The sequence below is a fragment of the Spea bombifrons genome, chromosome 1 (genome assembly GCF_027358695.1).
Source record: "Spea bombifrons isolate aSpeBom1 chromosome 1, aSpeBom1.2.pri, whole genome shotgun sequence".
Taxonomy (NCBI): domain Eukaryota; kingdom Metazoa; phylum Chordata; class Amphibia; order Anura; family Pelobatidae; genus Spea; species Spea bombifrons.
This window is the reverse complement of record NC_071087.1, coordinates 31,378,093-31,401,686: the sequence shown is the minus strand read 5'-3', so window position 1 is coordinate 31,401,686 and position 23,594 is coordinate 31,378,093. Positions and strand designations below refer to the sequence as shown.

General features: G+C 37.0%; 1 protein-coding gene across 1 annotated transcript in view; it reads right to left on the bottom strand.

Moving 5' to 3' along the window:
- Positions 1 to 14,941: 14,941 nt before the first annotated feature.
- Positions 14,942 to 23,594, bottom strand: part of SPOCK3 (SPARC (osteonectin), cwcv and kazal like domains proteoglycan 3) — an 85,107-nt gene continuing 76,454 nt past the window's right edge. Inside the window, exons 7-11 of the mRNA XM_053459947.1 lie at positions 21,202 to 21,321; positions 18,665 to 18,886; positions 17,107 to 17,169; positions 16,209 to 16,346; positions 14,942 to 16,083 (exon numbers count right to left, since the gene is read on the bottom strand). Coding sequence (XP_053315922.1) covers positions 15,911 to 16,083; positions 16,209 to 16,346; positions 17,107 to 17,169; positions 18,665 to 18,886; positions 21,202 to 21,321 — 716 coding nt within the window. The 3' untranslated portion in view covers positions 14,942 to 15,910. The remainder of the gene's footprint in view (positions 16,084 to 16,208; positions 16,347 to 17,106; positions 17,170 to 18,664; positions 18,887 to 21,201; positions 21,322 to 23,594) is intronic.

Genomic DNA, 23,594 nt, shown 5'->3' with positions numbered 1-23,594 from the left:
TTCCCCAAGTATAAGACGCACCTTAATTTTGGGGGCCGAAATTTAAAAAAATATATATTACATAAAGTTATTATACTGGCTGCCTGGGCATGATATGAGTGTGATTGATGTGATTTTACATTCTGCTGACCAGCCCAGATAAAATGCTGCCCTGCAGTATGGGGGATGTATAGGCTCATGGAAGGAACAAACTAGTCAGATATACATCCCCCTTATTGCAGGGCAGCATTTTATCTATGCTGGCGGCATCAATACACAATGATAGCAACTGGGGCCATTACACAAAAGGGGTAAAAAACACCAAAGGGGGGGGTCAACGACAAAGCAGTGTGGAAAATACTTTTTTTATTATTGTTGTAGTTTTGTTCATCTGGTGGGTGTCAGAGCCTGCTCTGGTGGGTGTGTCTGGGTGTCTGTGTGACAGAGCCTGTCCTGGTGTGTGTTTGTCTGTCAGTGTGTCAGAGCCCGTTCTGGTGTGTTTGGCTGTTGGTGTGGCAGAGCCTGTCCTGGTGTGTATGTGTCTGTGTGGCAGAGCCTGTTCTGGTGTGTGTGTGTTTGGGTGTCAGTGTGGTAGAGATTGTCCTGGTGTGTGTGTTTGGGTGTCGGTGTGGCAGAGCCTCTCCTGGTGTGCGTGTGTGTTTGGGTTGCAGATCCTGTCCTGGTGTGTGTGTGTTTGGGTGTTGGTGTGGCGGAGCTTCTCCTGGTGTGTGTGTGTTTGGGTTGCAGATCCTGTCCTGGTGTGTGTGTGTTTGGTGTTGGTATGGCAGAGTCTGTCCTGGCGTGTGTGTGTTTGGGTGTTGGTGTGGCAGAGTCTCTCCTGGTGTGTGTGTGTTTGGGTTTCAGATTCTGTCATGGTGTGTGTGTGTTTGGGTGTTGGTGTGGCAGAGCCTGTCCTGGTGTGTGTGTGTTTAGGTGTCGGTGTGGCAGAGCCTGTCCTGGTGTGTGTGTTTGGATGTTGGTGTGACAAAGCCTGTCCTGGTGTGTGTGTTTGGGTGTCGGTGTGGCAGAGCCTGTCCTGGTGTGTGTGTACGTTTGGGTGTTGGTGTGGCAGAGCCTGTCATGGTGTGTGTGTCTGGGTGTTTGTGTGGCAGAGTCTGTCCTGGTGTGTGTGTTTGGGTGTCGGTGTGGCAGAGTCTGCCCTGGTGTGTGTGTGTTTAGGTGTCGGTGTGGCAGAGCCTGTCCTGGTGTGTGTGGCTGTTGGTGTGGCAGAGCCTGTCCCGGTGTGTGCTTGGGTGACGGTGTGGCAGAGCCTGTCCTGGTGTGTCGGTGTAAAGAAAAGGAATCCCAGCACTCCAAACAGCTTCCAATCTTTAAGATATTTTATTTAAGAGAAAGCAAAAAAAAAAGCAACGTTTCTGCCAAACAGGGCCTTTGTCAAGCTCCCGGAGTAATTTTGCCATTTTTGCAGTGTGTCAGTTCAGCGATTATTCCCCTTTCCTGCGAATAGTGTACCCACTGTGATAATGTGCAGGGTGTGGTTGCTGATGGCATATACATCCCCCTAGGTTTTGGAGGGTTTGGTATGATCTGTAGCCCCAGGAGGAGCATGTGTTGTGCCATGTATCATTATATAAAAGGTTGGTGAACCTACATTCTGTGTAGTGTAGACCCTGCTTAGTAAGGGACATATATGTTAGTAAGACCTCAGACGAGCTAGGCTTTTGTTTGTAGGGTTTTTGTTTGGGATGTATGATTCAGTTAATAACTGTGGCTGATTAATTCTTTAATACCCTAGAGCAGTGGTTCTCAGCAGTGGTCGCGACCCCGTCTTCAGTGGGTCGCGGAGGGTCAGGGCCGGACTGGAGGCATACTGGGAAAATTTCACTTTCCTGGGGCTGCCTTACACATTCTAGCAGCAATCCGCGAGCCGCAGGCTGTCAGGACCCCGGCCTCAACAATCAGGGCCATCAGCAGCCTCCGGTCCGGCATGTACTTAAGTATTACTCCCCGACCATAAAGCAAGTTGCTTGATTGCTTTGCGGTCGCTGTCTGCTCCTAGTGGGAACTGAATAAAGTTTTTCCCCTCTTCCTGCTGTAGCCCGCGGACAGCCTTTCCACTCCCTCATCTTTTCTGAGGTAAGTATATATATTTTTTAGTGTACTAATTATGTATATATATTATGTATATATATATTATATAATCTGCTCTGCTGTCCCTATTGCCTCTGTCCCCCACTAGGACACAGCCCCTGTTACCCCACCAAATCCCCTATTACCCCCACCACAGCCCCTATGCACCATCTCAGCCCCAGTTACCCAGACACCACAATCCGTGTCCCCCACCACAGCCCCTCACCCCCACCCCTTCTCCCCACCACAACCCCTCACCCCCACCCCTTCTCCCCACCACAACCCCTATCACAGCCCCAGTTAACCACCACAGCTCCTTTCCCCCCACTGCAGCCCTTATGCACCATCTCAGCAGAAAGCATCCCCAGTTTTCCCATTAGTTCTACCTCATATGTTTCAATGACTGTTTATTTATTTATTGGGTTTTTGCCTCAATGGCACTTTCATTTCACTAGCAAAGTATCCATTTGTTTGTTTACTGTTTGCATATATATATATAAGTGGAATACTGCACAAGTTGTTTTATGGAATAAAATATGTTTCAGAAATTAAATTATTTTTGGGTCACGACTTAATGACCAAAGACAAATGTGGGTCCTGAGGATACACGGGTTGAGAACCACTGCCCTAGAGGACCGTGCTGTTTGCAATGACTTGGTACGCTGTGTGGGTGCAGGATCACACCATTTAAACAATTGTTTTTTCAAGGAGAGAGATGGCTTTCTTTTGATACCATAGCTAGATAATAAGCTGAAAAATTAGGATGAGAAATTTAGTAAAAACTAGCGAAAATTAGAAAAAAAGCGTTATATATATATATATATATATATATATATTGTGACAGGCCTCCCTTTTCCTTGGGATTTTTGTCAAGGATCTTGGCTGTAACCACAGTCTTCTAGGGTAAATGAAGTCCAGGACACATCCAGCTCAGCTTCAATGTTTATTTTAAAGGAATAAACAGCAGCAGTTGTAAGCAGAATAACAGTCTTTGCTTAGGACAAAACAGGTCACAATTTACCATCAATATGGCTTTGCAGAGAGAAACCACCCCTCAGTTCATCAGCTCTCCTAGCTGGCATAACAGTGGCTTTCTCCTCTGAATCAGGCTCAAACCCTTTAACCTTCTGCCTGCTAATTAATCAGCCACAGGTGAGCTGTTACTTAATCCACACCTGTGGAGCTCCTGTCCAGAATGCAGGCTCTGGACTGGATCAAAACAGCAATTAGTGCTGTTGGAGCACTGGCCCACCCTGCTCTTCCAGATGCCCAGGGACCCTTACCATGTTTTGCAAACTGCCAGTAGTGCAGTTTGTAAACAAACAACATATTTCCCTGGGACATTGACCAAGGCTGGTCTAATATACCTGCCATCTATCACTTCACCACACCTTTTGTCACAATATTTATATTTTCCTCTCACAAAATGCTCACAAAATTAGATAAAGTGACAATTCCCCCTCAAAATGTATCAATTCAGGTGTCCTGATTTCAGAAATACCTCATTTATATAGAATTTCTATACTTTCTCAGCACTTATAGGGAACATACTATAAGGTGTAAACTATTTTTTTGCACAGCCATAGAATTTTTACATTAGGTATGATGGGATTGCAACTCTAATATTAAACAAATAAACCAAAACTATATATTTCTGTAAAGCGGATAACTCAGACTATCCTATCAGGGGGTATTTGGGCATTCTTCGTGCAGCTATTTGGCCACCAATTGCTGTCAAAGTTGGCAACAGAAATTATTTCCTATGCTTTTTTCTCCAACACCTCCAACACTTAGTATTTTGAAGGATTCTTGGGATTTTTTGCATATTGTATGTTTTATGGCTTAAGTGTTTAACTGCAGTTTTTTGTGGTTTTATAGATATTATAGGGCAGAAGCTAGACCATGAGCATTATAGATGCGCAAAATATCTTATTAATTTTTTTTTTGTACTGTTATCAGTGCAGTATGGTTAGAGGTCCTCTTAGGGACCTCTTGAACATGTTATTTCTGCCAGTGATGTCACAATGACATTACTTAGCTCACTTTATTGTTTCTTTTTTTTTATTAATTGTATTTGTCATTTTTTTATTGTTAAAAAAAATCGCTAACCCTTTTTTTTCTTGCAGGGGATATCCTGTCCTCCAATGATCTTCCGGGTGACGTCAGTAGTGACGCGACCCGGAAGGCAATGCCTGATCGCACAATTGAGCATTTTAAATGTAACAGCTTTCCGGCGCTTGCATCGGCAGCCGTTACAAGAGATAGGGCAGCAGAAAGCCAGCGATGCTGGCGTCTGCTGACAGGAGGGAGTCCAGGCTGTCAAACAACAACTGCAAGAAAGTCAGGATATACATGGTTGTCATAAATGGCTTGGTTAAATGTATTTTTAGGACAACAGGTATGTCTATAGGTGACTGAAGGGGTTAAACTTACTCCATTACCTTCCCCAGAGCCTTCTTTTTAGCTGCTTGTACACAGAGGGTCCTCTACAATGCAAGAGCTGAGGGGCCCCGTTACACCAGTGCAACAATAGAGTTCCTGGGCTCAAGTTATTGCCCGTCTAGTTGCTGCACTTCTGCTGGAAAAAAACAAGCATTACGTTGTTAAAAAGTAGTCAACAATTCAACTCCCAGGCCACACTAACATGTGCCAGAATAAAGTATACCTAGCTTACAAGTTTCCCCGCAGGTTTTCTGTAAACTGTTCACTTGAAAATGAATCAATGTGCAGACCAAGATTAATTAATTTGCTAACTAACTGTGCCTCAAACTGATGTTGGCAAAATGCAGCTTACATTTCATAAATGCAACCTTGACATATCAACTACCTGTAATTAAGTGTCCAACAAAGCATTAGCATATTTTGCATTAATTTGATTCAAGATGATATAAGGGGTCCTTAGTGGTTTCTATATCACTAATGGTAGGAATAGTTTAAATAATTTTTAGATACTTGGAGCTGAGTTTAGGAAGATTGTCACATTGCAAAATAGTAATATTTATAGCAGATGCCACATAGCGAGAACATTATGAATCGTAATATAAATTTGACATACACTATTATCCTCTGATAACTTCTTCAATTTTATGAAATAAGGTTTCCAGCCACAGTAGATCAATAAAATCCATGGCCTTATTAATACACATGTGCTTGGTATATTTAAAAATTATTTTTTTTTCAAAAAGTGCTGTAACCTCAAAAACTCTTGAGAAATATAGCAGAAAATGGGTTCCAATTGCAAAGGATATATGTGATCAGTGCGTGTCCAAATATAACATATATTGAGGGATTGCACTCCATACACCGAACACCTATAATCACGATGTTGCCATGGCAACACTAACAAACCTTTAATCTAGAAAGAAATATTGGGCACAAAGCGAAAGTATAAATATATACCAGACATATTTACATGGACAGAATCTAGGCATCCTTATTGGAAGCTGTCAAAAAAGAATGCATTTTGCAAGGATCAGCCAAAAGAACAATCTGAAAATGGTTGGTATATTCCTATACCAGAGGCTTGAAGGTAGTTTATTACTACTAGTAAGGTACTTATTAAATAGCAACACAACAATGCACGCTTTTTTGGAGGTCAATAATCCAGAAATGCAGTAAAAATTAAAAAAAAAAAGCTATTTGCATAGAATATTTTAAAATGCATAGGAACTCCAAGCACAGTAAGGATAAACGTTTACTAAGGTTTTACCAGTGATTTGAAAAAGGGAACATGTTGCTACTTTAGCTGTTCACATTAATTTACTTCTACTATGTATAGCTTGTGTTTTTTTTGTGAATCAATGTAAATGTTTCACAGGATGTAAAAGTTCACAGGAAGGAAGCTGAGATGAAAGTGCTTGGAACATCGTGTTCTTCCAACTTACTCTAGCTAGCATTCTGACATGTGAACTTCTCAAGCAAGATGAATTGTGTTGGCCCATCAGCAGGGAAAGTCAGCAGATTTTACCATTCATGCATTATCTGTCTTTCAGGGTGCCGCAGAAATGTTCTGTTATTCTATTACACTTGTATATGATGCTACCTGTGTTTTCTTGCCTCTAACATCTTTAGCACAATTAATAAAACATGTTCATTTGTTTTACTCTATGAATAACCTATTCGCTTCCATTTGCCCCATTGCTGTTGTCCTTGGCCTCCTAGTCTTTTGGCTTTTCCCTTTCCACGACGATATCCTCACTGCTAAACAGCTCCAGCTCTGGTGGACGCAACACTTTTCAGGAAATCTAATGAAACCTCCCCACACTCATGCAGAGAAAGCCTTCTGAAGTGATTGGCTGGAGCATCCAGAACTGGTGTAAAAACTGGACAGTAAAGGGGCCAGTACTTGCGAATCTAGAGCTGCAGCTTCTGCTAAGATGCTTTCTTCATGGGCGAGACTGCATGGCAGATTAAACTGTCCCTTTAAGAGTTCCAAATTGAAACAGAAATGGCAGTCAAGGCATTACAATAATAATGAATATAAAAGATGAACATTTTGTAATAAGTTATTCCAGTAAGTAACCATTCAGTGTTTCCTAATGTCAATGAAATAAAATAAGAGTATCATTAAGATATTATTATCCAGGCTACCCACAACAATACGGGATCGTTTTTGCTCTGTGGAGTTTCTGCCTTTTTGCTGTGCAGATGATATGTCCCTTCTTACAAAGCCTCCATGTTGCAGGGCTTCATTAAATCATCGGTGGCCTGCTCAATGAATCCCCATTTTAAGGGGCACCTGTTACCCTACCAGCAATGAGAAAAATGTTACCAGTGTAATACGTATCTAATTCTCTTATTTTAACAAATCAGCCAAAGCTCTTGTCACAAATAACTGATACCTAAAAGAACTGCAATGTTCTAACCTACATGATTCATTAGCAGTCTCCTCATACAAATTATAAATGACTTCACATCACTTAATATAATACATCAATACAATTATATTTTAAAAGGAATTTGCGTTAGAATATCATTTTTTTCTACTTGTTTTGAAAGACTTTCATAGCTTTATATAGTAGTATTGCTTAGATACCAGAATTTTGACCTGCACCAGATTAGGGCATTTATATAAATTAGAAACACCACAATAATTGGACGCCATTTCTGTTTCAATAGGCCAAAACCTAGTCGTTTTCTGACTGAAGCATTTTGAAAAACATTAGAAATGTTGCAATTATTTTTAATTGCTGTGTTTAGGATAGAGCAATTTAAAATTACTAGAGCTTCAATTTTTAGCACTTTCATTTGGGAGCGAGTCAAGTAATTTTCTGCAGTGGCAGTTTAAGATATATTAAGGCAATTTACAAATGTAGCATTTAGAGAAAATCAAATTTATGTTAAAAGCAAAGAAAAGGTCATGTTAACAATATCACCAGTTAAATAAAGTTTAAATTGTATAAAGGGCATTAAAATATGTTTACAATAACCAATCACTGGCAGTTAAAAGACAAATTCAATAAATACATACATTTTTTAAATCAATATTGAACCTTAGAGCTTTCTAGTATTTTTTATAATACCACAATTTTCTAATCTTTTAACAGCTGACTTGAAACAAAGACTCTGATTTACAGTGACACAAACTTTTAAAAAAAATATTTCTACATACATGTCACATATTTATTAGAAGCAGAGGAAAAATTCAACAAAATAACTAATTTAACACATTCCATCAATCAATTCAGTTAAAAGTGGACTTCTGCACAGTGTGTGTCTCCTTTCTGGATACAGTCATTAAAATCACCAATGGGAAGCTTCACTCATCTTTATATAGAAAACCTACATATAGATGAAGCTACCTCCACAGCTCCAGATTCCACACATCCCACACTAAACAAGATAATATTCTCTTATCTTATCATATATTATTCATAATCTTCATTGATAAATATTGGTGACCAATCAAGGCGTTCTACTGGGCATGTGCACAGTTTGAGTGTTTTTCAGATGTTTAAAATTCAGCTGCCCACTTTACACAAGCCAAACCTCTAATTTGTGTATACATTTTTTTAAAATTTTTCTTTCATATAATTTATTATTCTTCATTGATAAATTACTATTGGTGACAAACAAGGCATTATAATATGTATCTGAAACAATAATTAAAGAGCAGCAAGTAGAACGCATTGTATTTAAGTTTTAGCTTGAGACACAGGTTTCAGAGATTTCATTTTTTAAAACTATATTCTATTCTATTTGAACTGTACAGTTATTCCTGTTGAGCGATGATGCCAATAAGAAAAAATGAGTATCAAATAGATGATGCCAATAAGAAAAAATGAGTATCAAATAGATGATGCCAATAAGAAAAAATGAGTATCAAATAGTAGGTTCAACAAAAAGAAGCCCTGTTGGCATTGTGATAATAATAATAGATAATAGTAAACGGTCATGCTTTCATCAACAACAAATTTTCAGTTATAAATCATTGTCATCAGTAGGATAGATATGAATAGTTGATGCATGAAATGTATTTAAAAAAGAGCTTCCTATGTGTAATAGAAAGAAAACAGTTTTACTTGTAAAGTAAAATGTTTATATTAAGAAAGTTCTATTTTTAAGTGCTCCCTTCACAAAAAAGTTATGTTTTTATTTTAATTACAATTAAATTAGACCACTGGGGACAATGAAAGTACACTTTTAATGGTCAGAGCAACAAAGAGACCAAACATAACTCTAAAGGAGCTGCAAAGCTCCACAGCGGAGATTGAATTATCTGGCCATAGGACCATTTTAAACCCTACACTCCACAGAGCTGGGCTTTACAGCAGGGTGACCAGAAAAAAGCCATTGCTTAAAGAAAAAAATAAGCAAACACTTTAGCTGTTTGCCTAAAGGCATATGAGAGACTCCCCAAACATTTGGAAGAAGGTACTCTGGTCAGATTAGGCTAAAATTGATCTTTTTGGCCATCAAGAAAAGCTCTGTGTCTGGCAGAAACCCAACACCTCTCATCACCCCAGGACACCATTGCCACAGTGAATGCTCTGGGAATGGTTTTCATCACCAGGGACTGGCAAACTGTTCAAGATTGGAGAAATAACAGATGTCGCTAAAAATAAAAATTATTGAGGGAAATTTGGTTCAGTCTTCCAGAGATTTGAGACTGGGACGGAAGTTAGCCTTCCAGCAGGACAATGACGCTAAGCATACTGCTAAAGAGACACTTGAGTCAAAGCCCAGACCTCAATCCAATTGAGAATCTGTGGTATGACTTAAAGATTGTTGTACACCACCGGAACCCATCCAACTTGAAGGGGCTGAAGCAGTTTTGCCTTGAAGAATGGGAGAAAATCCCAGTGGCTAGATGTGCCAAGCTTATAGAGATGTACCCCAAGAGACTTGCAGCTGCAATTACTGCAAAGGTGGCTCTACAAAGTACTGGATTTGGGGGGGGGGTGTAGTTATGCACACTCAAGTTTTGTTTTACAATAAAAAAATTGTTTGCATCTTCAAAGTGGTGGGCATGTTGTGTAAATCAAATGATAAACACCCAGCAAATCCATTTTAATTCCATGTCTTAATGCAACAAAATAGGAAAAATGCCAAAGGGGTAAATACTTTAGCAAGACACTATACACTGATATACGCAGACACACAAACAATAGGCACAACCACATGCACTCATATATAGATAGCCCCACATAAATTCATATACTTACATAAACACAAATCGAAGCTTCTACCTTCTGATTTTTTCTTTTCCTGTAGCTCAAGCTGGGGATCCTGACAAAGTAACTCTGATCCTTGCTTTGTCTGTTCAAGCAGAGAGCCACACAGCTTCCACTCCTACTATATACAGCACGTGACTACAAAATTATTTTTTAATGGCTGATCATGGCACATGACAAGAAACCCACTTTCACATTTTTATCGGCCTTTTGCACATTTGTGTTCCATGTGTATCTTTACTTTCAAAATCAGAATGATGAAGCAGATCATAAATGCATTTTTTTTCACTTCGTAAACATAACAGTGTTCTTTATTTATTCCTCAAATGCATTACTTTAAACATGGTTTTGTCTAACAGCTCACCTATAAAGTCGTTTCTTTAAATACAGTGTATACCTATAATTATACTTATCTATAATTTCAAACAGCAATCCTACGTGTGGCACTATACCAAATTCCTTTATGAAATTAAAATCAACTCAATACAACACATTGTAAAGTTGCACACATCAACATTTGATGAAGCTGCACGTGTCAGATAAAACAGACTCAATCCAGATTGACATTTTTTATGGAAATGTTATTGGCTGAGTAAACCAAAGAAGATACGCTTGAAAAGGATCACTTTGGGATGGCACAGCTTTGTTGACTTGATTACCTTATCTACGGATGGACTCTATAATCCTTGTATACGTGATATTCAAATTGAATTAATTATTCATTTCTTTTTTAAAACAGTGGATACAATTTTTCACCATTTTCACCTTGCGTATCCCAGTTCTACATGCAAAATTACTAGTGTTTAATATCACACATTGAATGATACATTTTAATGGTAATATTAATTATTCTCTTGTGCAGATGTTGAAAAAGTGGCACTTTAAATAAAATATAACTTTCAGAACACATTTTAATCAATTTTAGTAAAGAAAACAATAGGATCTTTAAAAAGTCTATTTTTAGGGAAAGAGCATTAGATTTCTCCAAGGGCAAAGCCACATACTATCAAGCCGGAAAGTAGAGAGCGAGTGACCATGGAACAGATGGGTTGCGCATGTTACCTAGGCTCTGTGATGAATGAGAAATTGAACTACTGTCATGAAATCTGCAGGAGACTGGCAATACTTTTCTAAAGTATTAACTCATATACAATTGCAGGGATGATGACAATGTACATTACTGAAATAGAATAAGTATGTTTCTGAAATAGAATTAGTATGTTCTAACTATTGTTTGTTGCAAACAAACAAGTATATCAAGGATTCAGAGATAGCTAAAATCAAAAGCACTTTTTTGTGGATAACTATAAAAACACAATTGCCAATGGACACTTTAAAAACTTATTTATGCCAATTGTTGGGGGGGAAACTTGGCCATTTATGTACGGGCTTTGTAATTAAGGGGTTATATCTAGAGAAAGAAAAGTGTCTATATAGTTATAGTAGTCAAAATATAGTTTCAGATGAGAAGAGTTATAATAGGTAAATATGTATTATTCCATTCTAAACTGAAATTTTGGATTTGAAAGCATTTAAAATAAACTTCCAGAATGATTATAGGATTATCCTTAACTGCATCATTTAAGCTTAATGACAGTGGGGTATTCTGGCTGCACACTGCCCTAGGCCTGATCCAGGGCAAAACTCCTGGAGCCGCCAAAGCTTACCTTCTTGTCTGCCAATCCTGAGATAATTAGTATTCTTTCTTTTAAATAGAACATTGAATTTTGATGCTACAGGAATCTTCATCACGCTCCCCGTTTATGCGAAAGAGAGGCTGCTGATCTCCTGGATCAAGGACCCTATGGCTAGGCCAAGTTCGCTTAGTCCAAATTATGCCACTAGAGCAACCTGAATGAGCATCCTGCAACCTAATCACTTTAAGGCTGCAGGGTAGCTCAGTCAGGCTTGTAGCCAAGATGTATAGGAGCCAATGCGTGAATACAGATTGTGGTTCACTTCAATGATGAGCATAGTAAAGTAAGGACTGTAAACCTCTGGAAACATGGTGTGTAGGCTTGTTCATCATTTTGACTGAGCGTGGTCTGCGGGTTTGTGTCTCAGTTTGGCTAAGACAGTGATTAAGGCTGAAGGTAAAACGTGAAAATTTTGAGTTGTGGTGGTAATTGTGGTGCCTGAGGGCATGGTTCCTAAGAGAGCCTTATGCAGTGTGCTCTACATGCTAGAAAAGTAATTTGTTCGAATGGTAAATTATTGAATCATGGATTTTTTTGTCCTGACTACCATTACCTTTTTCCAGGCCTATATATATATATATATATATATATATATATATATATATATATATATATATATACATACATACATACATCGATAATGGAATTTTTACCATTTTACAAAATGAACTATTCTGTCATCAGTGAAATAGAGACTATTTTCTTGATTTTTTAAGTCTAACAATGTAGGTTTTAAATGATTTTTGATGATAAAGTAAATTGACATTTATATTTTACACTTTTCTTGTCAAAAGATAAAATACAAGATCACAACTTACTCCTGATGAGCATCTTTTTCATGTATTTTATATCAAAAGATAGATTTTTCTCTAAAAGACCAGTTGTATAGTAAAATAAAATGATTTGTTAAATTAAACAGTGATGGCAATATGCAGAAATATTATGTAGATAATGTAATTTCTAGGGTTTTGTTTGCTCTGTAAAAACAGTTATGTTTGGTAATTACATCCTTATGGTTGAAATAAATGTTTCACAAAAAATTCAATATTTGTCAGCTTTTTTTTTTAAAAGCCAATCACAACAGATTCAAACTGCAGTGGTGTTCAAGCATACGCAATGGTTATGCTTGAGACTCTACTACATCTTTACAGAGGCCTGGACTGGTCATTTGGCACACTGTGCAAATACCTGGTGGGCCAGTAGCTAATAGGGTATTCAGTGTTTCAGTGACATTTGAGTCCTGCACTGCATGGCTATAGGCATTGGCGTAGGAAACGGAGGGGGGGGCCCGGAAATCATGCGAGGGGGGCGGATAATAAAGAATTCCCCAACAGGGCCCCTTAATCAAAACACTGTACGGCACCCAGGTAGAGGAGAGAGAGGGGTGCGGAGCAGTCGTTCATAAAAGAGTTTTCAGCAACCGCTCCACGCCCCTCTGTCTCCTCCGCTCCCTGCCGCCTCAGAGCTGCCCTGACTGCGGTGGAGGGAGCGCAAGGCCTCTGTCTCGGTGACGGCACGTCACGCTGAGCGCTGGAATATGCCATAATATGCCGATGCTTGGCAGTGAAGCCGCGCACACCGCGGCAGAGCAGTGAAACAGAGGCATTGCGCTCGCACCACATGACTTTAGCAAGGTAAGTGCTTACAGAGGGGGGAAATGGGTATATAGTGAGATGGGGTAGTTAGTGAGAAGGGGAAGAGGGGGTAGATAGTGAGAAACGGGGGATAGATAGTAAGAAAGGGGGGTAGTAAGAATATTGAAATAAAGAGTGAGAATGAGAGAGAATGAATTAATTAATATGTGGATGAATTGTGTGAATTGCATTTTAATGTATTAATATGTTGTTGGAAGAGTTTTATGGACGTGTAGTGCATCATATATTTATTTAAATATGTGAATGCATTGTTTTAATAAATAATTAACAGTAGTGAGTCAGATTGGTTACAAGAGTCTTTATTTTGCAAACTATACATAAACCGTATAAAAATGCATTGCATTTTTTCAGTTAAACATACAGATAAACATTTAGTCAAGAATGCTGTTTTGATCTTTACCTTGTAATATTCCAGCAAAAAAAGTAAGACTTTTGTGGCAAAAAACCACCAATGATATTGGAAAGCAAATGGTGCAATCCTACACGCCTTGTTCTAACTTATGGTTTATTGTGGACGTTTGATCAGTACAAGAAGGTAGTGGAGTTTTAAGAGATCTACGCAAAGAATTAACATGCGAACAAAAACAAACTGATTAAAGTAAGCCTTTCTGCTTTTAAGGAATAAATGCAAACATACACAATCATAAGCATAATAAATTTCACAGGGTAATTACATAACAAAAATATATGAATGGATTTCTTCATTACTGCATCAGTACAATACCTGAACTAGCATCATTTTAGTAAGTTGGTGCTTTTAGCTCTTAACTAAAAGCCTTTTAACAGTACATGTAATATTTGTAACATTACAAACATTAGAAGCTCTGCAGTGCCTTAGCCTTTTCAAACATGATGCATATTCTAATATTAGTTATCGCTTTCGGGGACTGAAAAAAATTGGTAGATATTGTGTGATATTTAATAATATATTGATCCACATATACGTGACCAATTTTATACCTGTATTTTTCTATAAGCTGCCGTTAAACATTTGAAACGTTGGTTACATTGAGGAGGAGTTTGATATTTTTCTGGCCATGCTGCCTTGTTTCTATCAGACTTTTTCCTGTATTAGTGACACCCTTTAGGCCTCATAATATATAATCAAGATTCTCAACTCTATTTAAGGCAGGTATGTATTGACAGAAAAACACTCCAACCCCTTAGCCTATCAGATAGAAGCAAGTCCTTCTGGCACACAAAACGTCAAGGCAAACTTTTCCTGAGCTTGGTGAACAGACTCTATAAAGAAATTCTGATTATTCAAATGGATAGCAAGGTTGAACTCTATGGACTTGTGTCTTTTTTATTCTTAACCTAAGTTACTATATTCCTGTATCTTGCCTAATAGTTGTCATGGGATAATATATACAACTGGAAGATCATATCAGAGAAACTATACAATTATTAATGTATTTATTTTAAAATGCTATATTGCAAGAAATAGAATTTTACATTTTAAGTTTATTAAAATATCAATGGAATTAATCAAATACATTTCTTAAAAGCTTAAAAGGTAATTAAGTAAAATAAGGAAAAAAGTACATCTCTAATTTATGTAAACCTTAGAAACGTTTCTGGTGTCATGAACAAAAACTTAGTTATTAATTAATAAATGATCAAATCTTTTGAGAGAACATTGGTTCATAATTTTTTTTTTGAAAAATGTAAGCGTTCCTGAAAATATTTCCTTAAATATAGCTGTAATTCATGATTTAAAATGAGCCTTGAATTAGTTTATAGAGTCTTTATATCATTCAATATCAAACATTAAAAATACTTATTATGCTTATTACTGATGAAGAATATGTATTTGCTCCATAGTACCCTTTCTACCAAATTACTATTTTGTACTTGATGCTGAAATGTGGTTAGATGACCACTCTTATGCACAAACTGTGGTATCTATAACATATATATCATGCTGTCTGATTAGATAAGATATATACAAATGACTCCTAAAATAAAATGTAATAGGGGAACAAGTTATAAAAAGACAACAAACCAAAAAGCTTACAAAGCAAATACAATTCTGCATATAGTGTCAGTTTTAGTATTTTTTCATAGTTTTAATATTTCTGAGCTTTTATCACAAAAATAAATGTAGATATATGAATACACATTTTATCATCATAATTTGTTACTAGTACATTAATCCCCTTTTTTGCTCCGGGGCCTGATTGTAAAACAAAAACACCTTAAACTATGGGCAGACAGTGTTACCACTCACACTTTTAATGGATTAGCATTTTTTATTTGGACTCTTCCTTAAGCCAACATGGTGGCCTATGTGGTTTGGGTCTTGAGCCAAAAATAGTCAAAAAGCAAAACTTACCTACACTAGGGTAAGTTGTTCCATAAATCCCCTTATAGTTAGAAAATGAGTTCTATGACATTTGTATAGCAAGACCTAGTAACTGTGACCATTTTTTTCAATGGAGTCTTTACTGTTTTTGAATATATTTTTTGCTGTTTGGGTAAGCCTAACAATTGGATGCCCAAACAATTACCAAAGTCCTTCAAACTGATTGCTGTATTTTTTTTGTTTATCTTCACAGATACATTTGTATGTATGTTTTTCCTTAGGTTATATTCCCAACATTTTCTTCTTGTCAAAAGCATATCAAAGCTTAAAGCACATAAATGACTCTTAAACATTAGTCTATGACTCCAGCTTAATACTTGGTATGGTCATACAAAATATACATGTTGTTTTCAAATCCTTTTTTTTATTGGTAGTGAAGTGAGCAAAGATATTTCCTAAGTGATGTCTTTTTTAGACATGAAAAATAGAATTTGTTTGCTTTGTGGCGTGTCAAATATATCCATCTTCATCCTCATCATCGTCATCACCACCTTCATCCTCATCCTCATCGTCATCATCCTCAATTTCTTTTTCATCATTCATCATTTCGTCATCGTCTTCATCGTCAGACCATTCAGCAAAATCTCCACTGCCAAAATCCCCTGAAGTTTCTGAGTCAGCTCCTGTCACCAAAATAAATACATCTCTCTATATAACAATATGAATACATATCAGACACACTTTTCTACAGATTTATTTTTCTCCATTTAAGAAGAAATATTAAAATACAGTAAAATTTCACAATTACCACATTCTGCAGCTCCATTTTTTCTTGATCCTTTAACTTCATTGCCATATCTATCAACACACCAACACTGACCAGTGCTGCTGTGACACTGGGCTGGTTTGTAATAGCCATCTTCATCGCACACTGGAATGTAGTACCCTTCAGAAAATAAATATCAACATTAATATTAAGGTAAATTAGCATACCTGGGCACTCCTCCTCTGTTGCTAATTATAGTAAGCAGAAAATGTATGTGTGAAAGTCAAGGAGGCAGGGCTAACTTTGTGTAAATGTGGGAAAAGCCCCCAAAATAATTGAAAGAGACTAGAAGGTGGAATCAGGACAGGCACAGGTAATATTGTGGGCATGCCTAGGCGGTTAAAGATGAATTCTGCTGCCTCCATTCACCATTCACCCTGGGGGCCAGTAATGACCTCCAACTTCTGGGAGAATCATGCATTGATTTCTACTAAACATATTCTTGAAAAACTATAGACCTAAATTCCCTAACTATGAAGATACATTTCCTAATGCTTTATTCTTACATTCATTATAATATGGCAAGTTTATGGTACATGTGCATCCGTTGCTCAGGAATGGTATTATACCTTGACCATATTGTTCTTTTCATTTGTGGAGATGAGTTTCAATTATATATTGCGATAGAAGACGGCAGATAAACACTAATTTGCACATTTGATCTGCATGGTCTGTGTTCTCCTCGCTGCAAGTAGCTCATTGCAGTTTTAAAATCCATTAAATGTGTTTGCCCCTATGACAGCCATAAGAAGGCAATTCTGCTAGTTTACTGGCATTAATGCAAAACACTCATCTATTGAATTATGCATGGATATAATGTTGTATATATTGCAAAATAAGTTTGGTATTAAGTCTGTAATATTCAGTGGTTGCAACTCACCAAGAAACTTCTTTCCCGCTTGCTGTTTCTGAATATTACCAAGCTCTGTCTGGCAAGGAGGATCTGGAAGATATATTAAAAAAAAGTGGTGTAACAGAAAAAGCAGAACATGTTTAATGCTATTTCTTACTTAAATATATATGAAGTGCTGTGATATTAATACACAGTTGTTTTCCTAAGGTGTACAGCCAGTGCACATGCCATGTTTTGGGCGGAGTAGTTACATGTATGGCTAGAGGCAGGACTTTATAGGGAGAATTACGTGGCATTGTGACCCACTGATGATTATTTATGAAACATAGTACCTTTCCAGTGTGTTTCTTTATTGGTGCTGGATTCCACACTGAACCGTCATCTGACATAGCATCCAAATCCTTCTGTCACTATTTGCTCCCTTGATATCTCCCTTTTCTAGAAGCTTAGAATGTGTGGTATCACAGTGTTCTACAGCACTAAACATTACAATAATGAGTCTTGTATATAAACATCAGAAAATGTGTTTATTGACTAAATATTTTTTTTATATGTATTTAGAGCCAACTACTCAGCAACTACTTTGTCTACTACATAAATTGAAAGGGTATGACAAAACTAGAATTGGCAGACTAAGATGAACTGTTACATTTGGTAAAGAGGGCCCTGCTCTAGCAAGATGGAATGGGGTGTAGAAAAACATAAGTAATTGACAGAGATGGAGCAGTATGGCAATAGATAAACGTGGAAATTGTATCAGTGGCAGACAAACATTGTCCGACTGGATGCATGTTATACTTTTTCACTCTATGCAGGACCCAATCTGATGCTGAAGTGACAGAGATTATAAATATGATGCATTATTGGCCAGTAGCCCTCTGGGCTTGAAAGCCAACGTCTGTCCTTTCAAATGCTTGGAGTTATGCTATAACTTAAAACAGTGCCAACAAAAAAAGGAGAGGCTTAGCAGATTTTTGGGTTTCTCAGGAAGAGTGACATTTGTGTTTACTGTTATGATTGTATGTTTGTTAGCTGTCGTACGAATCACATATTTTTGGGGGGAACATAGCCCTCAAGTGGGCATTACTTCTGGGGAGGGCAATTTAACTATGAGAAAAACTGTTGTGTTATCATAGGGCAGAATGGATTTAAAATATATTATTACTATTATTTTCTTTTATTTACATAGCGCCAACAGTTTACGCAGCGATTAATACAATACATATATTCAAGGGGTATGACAAGACAAGAATTGACAGACTAAGACAAACCGATACATTAGGTGGACAGAAAATCTAGACTAATCTAGATATGAATCCTCTTCAAACGTAAAAAATAAATTTAAAAAATCTAGACTTGATTTTAAGGAATGGTTTCACTGTAGGAAACATATGAATAGTCATCAATTTTCAGTCTAAGAAACGCTCTGAAATTATTATATGTAATGTTTTTGTGTTTAGTTTTTTATTCTGTTTAGTTTTTACCCTTAAGTGTTTGATGACGCACTTGTGACAATGCAAGCTTCGTGGGAATTCTTAGTTTAGCTTAGTGTGTTCCACTTTTATGAGTATATAAATCTGTTTACCTTGCTGTCTTTGGAAACAATAGCACCACTCATTGTTAGATATCAAGTTGTCCTTGTATGTGTCACATGTATTGAAGAAGGCCTTAGTACATTGTTCATTCTTGTCAATATAAATGCTTCCAAGCTCATACTGATCCAGCAGCAGGTCGGAATTTTTATCAAGTTTATTAAACATCCACCCAAGAGAATCCCGACAAATTGGCAGAATACTTGTGTCAAACCCTGCAATGAAAACGTACATTGAATAATGTTAAACTGAGAAGAAAGCATGATTTCAGCAAACCAGTGGAAGGATATTATTCTTGCCTAATTAATTCTAGAGCAAAATCATAACACGTTAGATGCATACTCAACTATTACAATTACACATATAAATATTTTTATTTATATAATACCAACAGTGCTAGAGTATGAAATCATAATCATCTTTTCCTACAAGATAACATGACACATATACAAAGTGTTCCTGACACTTTAATTCTATAATAAATAGCCATATGTGGCTTTGATTTTACAGCGCTGTAATTAAAAGTACACCTGAAAAGAAAGTGTAGCTCTGTATTAATCAGAAAAGGATGAAGCAAAGTAACTGATTTAGAATACTGCAAATGGATTCAGTTTTGTAATTTAATATAATGCTTCATTTGCAGAACTGGACTAAGTTAAGGTACTAAATTAGAATGAGAGACATAAAACGATGAAAATAGCAAAAAAAACCTTTCAAATAAATATGTGTTTATTGCAAAATACTAGTACTGTAATACTGTACTAGCAAGCGAGTTGTAAGAATGTCATGACATAAACACTAATAAAAAAAAAGACCCAGTTAGTATTTTTAAATACTCTTTGATACTGTGATGGAATTGTTTTTCTAAGGCTCCTAAATGTTCATGCATTCTATCTCTGTTCTGTTCCAGTTTGCACAGTGTTTGCTAGGTAAATGGCTATGTCTGAAATTGGTGATCCTATGAATAATGTGTTAAATTCTAATGCAAACAAAAGTGCACATTTGTCTTTTACATTTAATTTAAATGACATTACATTTATTTATATAGCTCAGCAGATTATATCGTGCTTTATAATCAGAGGTGGTAGGATCAGTTTAAAATAACAAACAACAAACAAAAAGAAACTGGTACAAAAAAGTGTTGAGGACGGATAGGAGCAGTGAAAGGTGGGAGAGGAGTAGATCAGTTAGTAAGGAGTTGCAATAATCCAGATGGGATATCACAAAAGAGTGGATTAGTATTTTGGTTGTTTCTTGTGTGAGGACTAGGCGGATTCAAGTTATTATTTTCAGGTGAAGGTGGCAGGATTTGGTAAGGGACTGCATGTGAGGGATCAAGGAGAGAGCAGTGTGACACCAAGGCAGCAAACTTGGTCTGTCTGTTGGATGATAGAGTTGGCAACAGTGATAAGGATGTCAGGAATTGTGGACAGAGCAGATGGCGGGATTCCCACAAGTCTTGGAGATGTTAAGCTTCAAGTAATGCAACGCCATCCCAGAAACCCAGAAATAGTCGGTGAGGCAAGTTAGAAGAGAGGGTGAAAGGTTGAGAAAGGAGATATAGATTAGGGTGTCATCTGCATATAGATGGTATTGGAAACCACAGGAATACATGAGTTGTCCAAGTGAACAGGTGTAGATGGAGAAGAGTAGAAGCCCAATAACTGAGCCTTGAGGAATACCAACATACAGTGGTAGCAGAGAGGAACAAGTTCCAGTAAAAGAGACACTAAAAGTACGGTCAGAGAGATAGGATTTGAATCTGGAAAGACCTGTGTCATGGATGCCATGGTCATGAAGGGTTTGTAGAACAGGGGAGTGGTCAACAGTATTAAAGCCTGCAGATAGGTTCAAGAGTATAAGTAATGAGAAATGGCCTTTTGTTTTAGCGGTGAGGAAGTTGTTAGTAATTTTAGGGAGTGCGGTATTGGTAGAGTGCTTTGGTAGGAAACAAGATTGTAGAGGGTCAAGCTGAGAGTTTGTGGAGAGAAATTTAGTTACTTTCTCCAGGTTGACCACAAGAGAGGGTAGCAGAACAGGTAGTGTCGGAAGGTGTTAACCACGTTTCAGTGAATACAAGGAGACTGAGGTGGTTAGAGATGAAAGAGGTCATGGACAGCAGTGAGAGATTGGAGGATTGCGTTTTTTGTGTTAGTATGGAAGGTGCAGGGCAGAGGTAGGTTGGAATGGTGGGTCTAGGGTTGGATTCAATGTCTCCTGAGCACAAAATAGATTCATGACTGCCACTTTGCTACAGCTTTGTCACTAAAATATTGAAATGTCTAAGATGCTTCACTAGCATTTTGTAACAACAGTTTTACAATGTTTTACTTACAATGTTGTAACAACTATTATTATAGCTACTTATAAAAATTATTTACATCATATTTAACCAATATATGCCAACACCATATGTACATTTTCAATTCATGACTAAGCAGCCAAAAAATGTTCTTTTCCATAGTGAAATACATGCTGTGATTATTTATATTTAGGGATATATGAAACATGTTAAATAATCATGTCTTACTGCTTCTTTCCAGCCGTGGTGCGGCTTTAGTCTTCTCATTTTGATATTCGCTTTCGTGGAGAGCTTTAAACCAGTCTCTCAGTCGGTTTGCAAATTCTCTGAGTTCAAGATCAGTGCAAACTAAAAGATAAGAAAATATATATTCCATTACAAATTTACTCCAAGTTTGGAGGAATTATATAATATTAATTACTATAGCCAAAGGAGGATCCCGATGTCTACATATGAGGATTGGTTTCTGTAGCGGGAGTGTAATGTTCTACGAAGGACGATTGTTGTCCAAGTGCACAGCTCACCCACTCACACACTTAACTCCCACTTTGGATTTGCAGGAATTAATTAAAACTTGGGACGCTATAGTAATATTGATTTAACCCCTTGACTACAATTGACATACCAGGCACATCATGAAAATGTATCCCCCTTAACAATACTTGACGTATCTTTTTTTTTAAATCAATTAAGAAAGCGATATAAGATCTCTTTCTTCTCCCAAACGGTGTTCGTGTAATTCCTCAATATCAAGGCATTCAGCAACACTGAAAACTGTTGCAGGGGCCTGGCCTCATCGCTCCCCGGAGCAACACGGTGAGTCACATACATCAATGATCGTCTCTTAAGCTCAAACAGTGTTGCAGAAATGACTCGATATCGGGACACCTAAAACACACCCCAGGACACATTGTGATCACTCCAGAGAACAGCCACAAGTGCCAAAGCGACAGAAGTTGCCGCTTTTTTTATTAGCAATTCCTAAAATTAGTGCTGTATCTTCCCAAAAATTCTGTCATGGAAAGAGTTAAACGACTAGCATTTGAAACACCCAGGGGTGTCTAGCTTTCCAAAATATATGGTTTGATTGGGTAAATTGAATTTTGCCGATTCGAATATGTCCCATATAGGATGTGGCGCAGAATGACCAGATGTCAAAATTCGTACGAATCTGAATGCACAAGTCATATATGGTTTGATTGGGTAAATTGAATTTCGCCGCTTCGAATATGTCCCAAATAGGATGTGTCGCAGAAAAATTATTTTGACATTTTACTAAATCACATATAAAACGGTGTTTTTTTTATTTTTTACATTTGATAGTTTTGCTAATAGTAAAAAAAGTAAAATGGTTAGTCTATTAAACATAGCCTAGCTATTATAGTGTTTCTGTAACATTATGTTGGCTCTGCCATTGGTATGCAATTTAACATTCCCATGTCTCAAAAAGGCAAAAGAACAATCTTACCAAGACATTCATAAAACCAAGTAAGCTATTAAGAGTAAAAATGTTATGCAGCTTTCTTCCAATGCTGTCCACAACCTATACAGCCAATTTCCTTGAGTGTACAATATAAATATTAGTATTCGTACATGGTACAGAATTACATATCTATTTATTGTACAGGCTTGACTAGTTTTCAAGATAATAAATATTCATAAAGGCATGTTGCTTGCTGCTATAGTACTTTTCAGTGACTTTGTGCAATACAACAGAAATTCAAGCCTCGGGGTCCCACTACTTGACCGCACACAAAAAATATTTTTTTTCTCTCTATTTGGAGCACATGAATTCTATTACTGGATTTTCAATGACATATTGTCAAATTATTACATTCATTTTTATGATATGCAGAACAAATGAAATGAATTACCACGCATGGCCTGTCAAAATTATTTTGAAAATAAGTGTATTTGATATGAAACATTCTTTGCAACTAACATTTTAAAGATACTTCTGTATATTATGTTTTAACAAACTGTTAAAGGTTTTCAATAGTTTATAGTATACTGGTATTACTGGTTTACTAGTATACTGAAACCTGTCAATTCCTGAAAACTATATGTAGATTGTGTTCTTTTTTTAACAAGTGTTGACGGTTTTGAAAGACTTAAATGGTTGCAAGCCTTTATAAATTGTTTGCTGTACTAAATGCCTCTCCCTTCTCACCCTTAGTATCCTGTCAGATTTAAGAAAAGTTCAGAAATAACTTAATGGGAGCAATAATCAAACCAATCCTTAGGAAAAAAAATTACTTTCTGCTGCCGTAATGTACATATACACTGCATATTTCAGATTTATTAAAAATTAACTGTACCATTTAAGAAAATGACAGATCATTTAATGTTAACTTATTATTATGTATATGAAATGGGTATATAGCGCTGTAGTATGACATGGCACACATAGAAATGTTTTTTCAAACATGTTCTTCTACTTGGACAAACATTTAATTAACACACCCTAATCGATCTGTCACTCTAGCCTTTCTTCTGAAAGTTTAATTTCAACCAACTGAACACTAAAACTTTATCAATTCATATGTCAACAATGCATATGTCAGTGCTCATGACAACATAGTTGTCAACATTGGAAAAGTGTTTCAAGGAACATTTTGCAG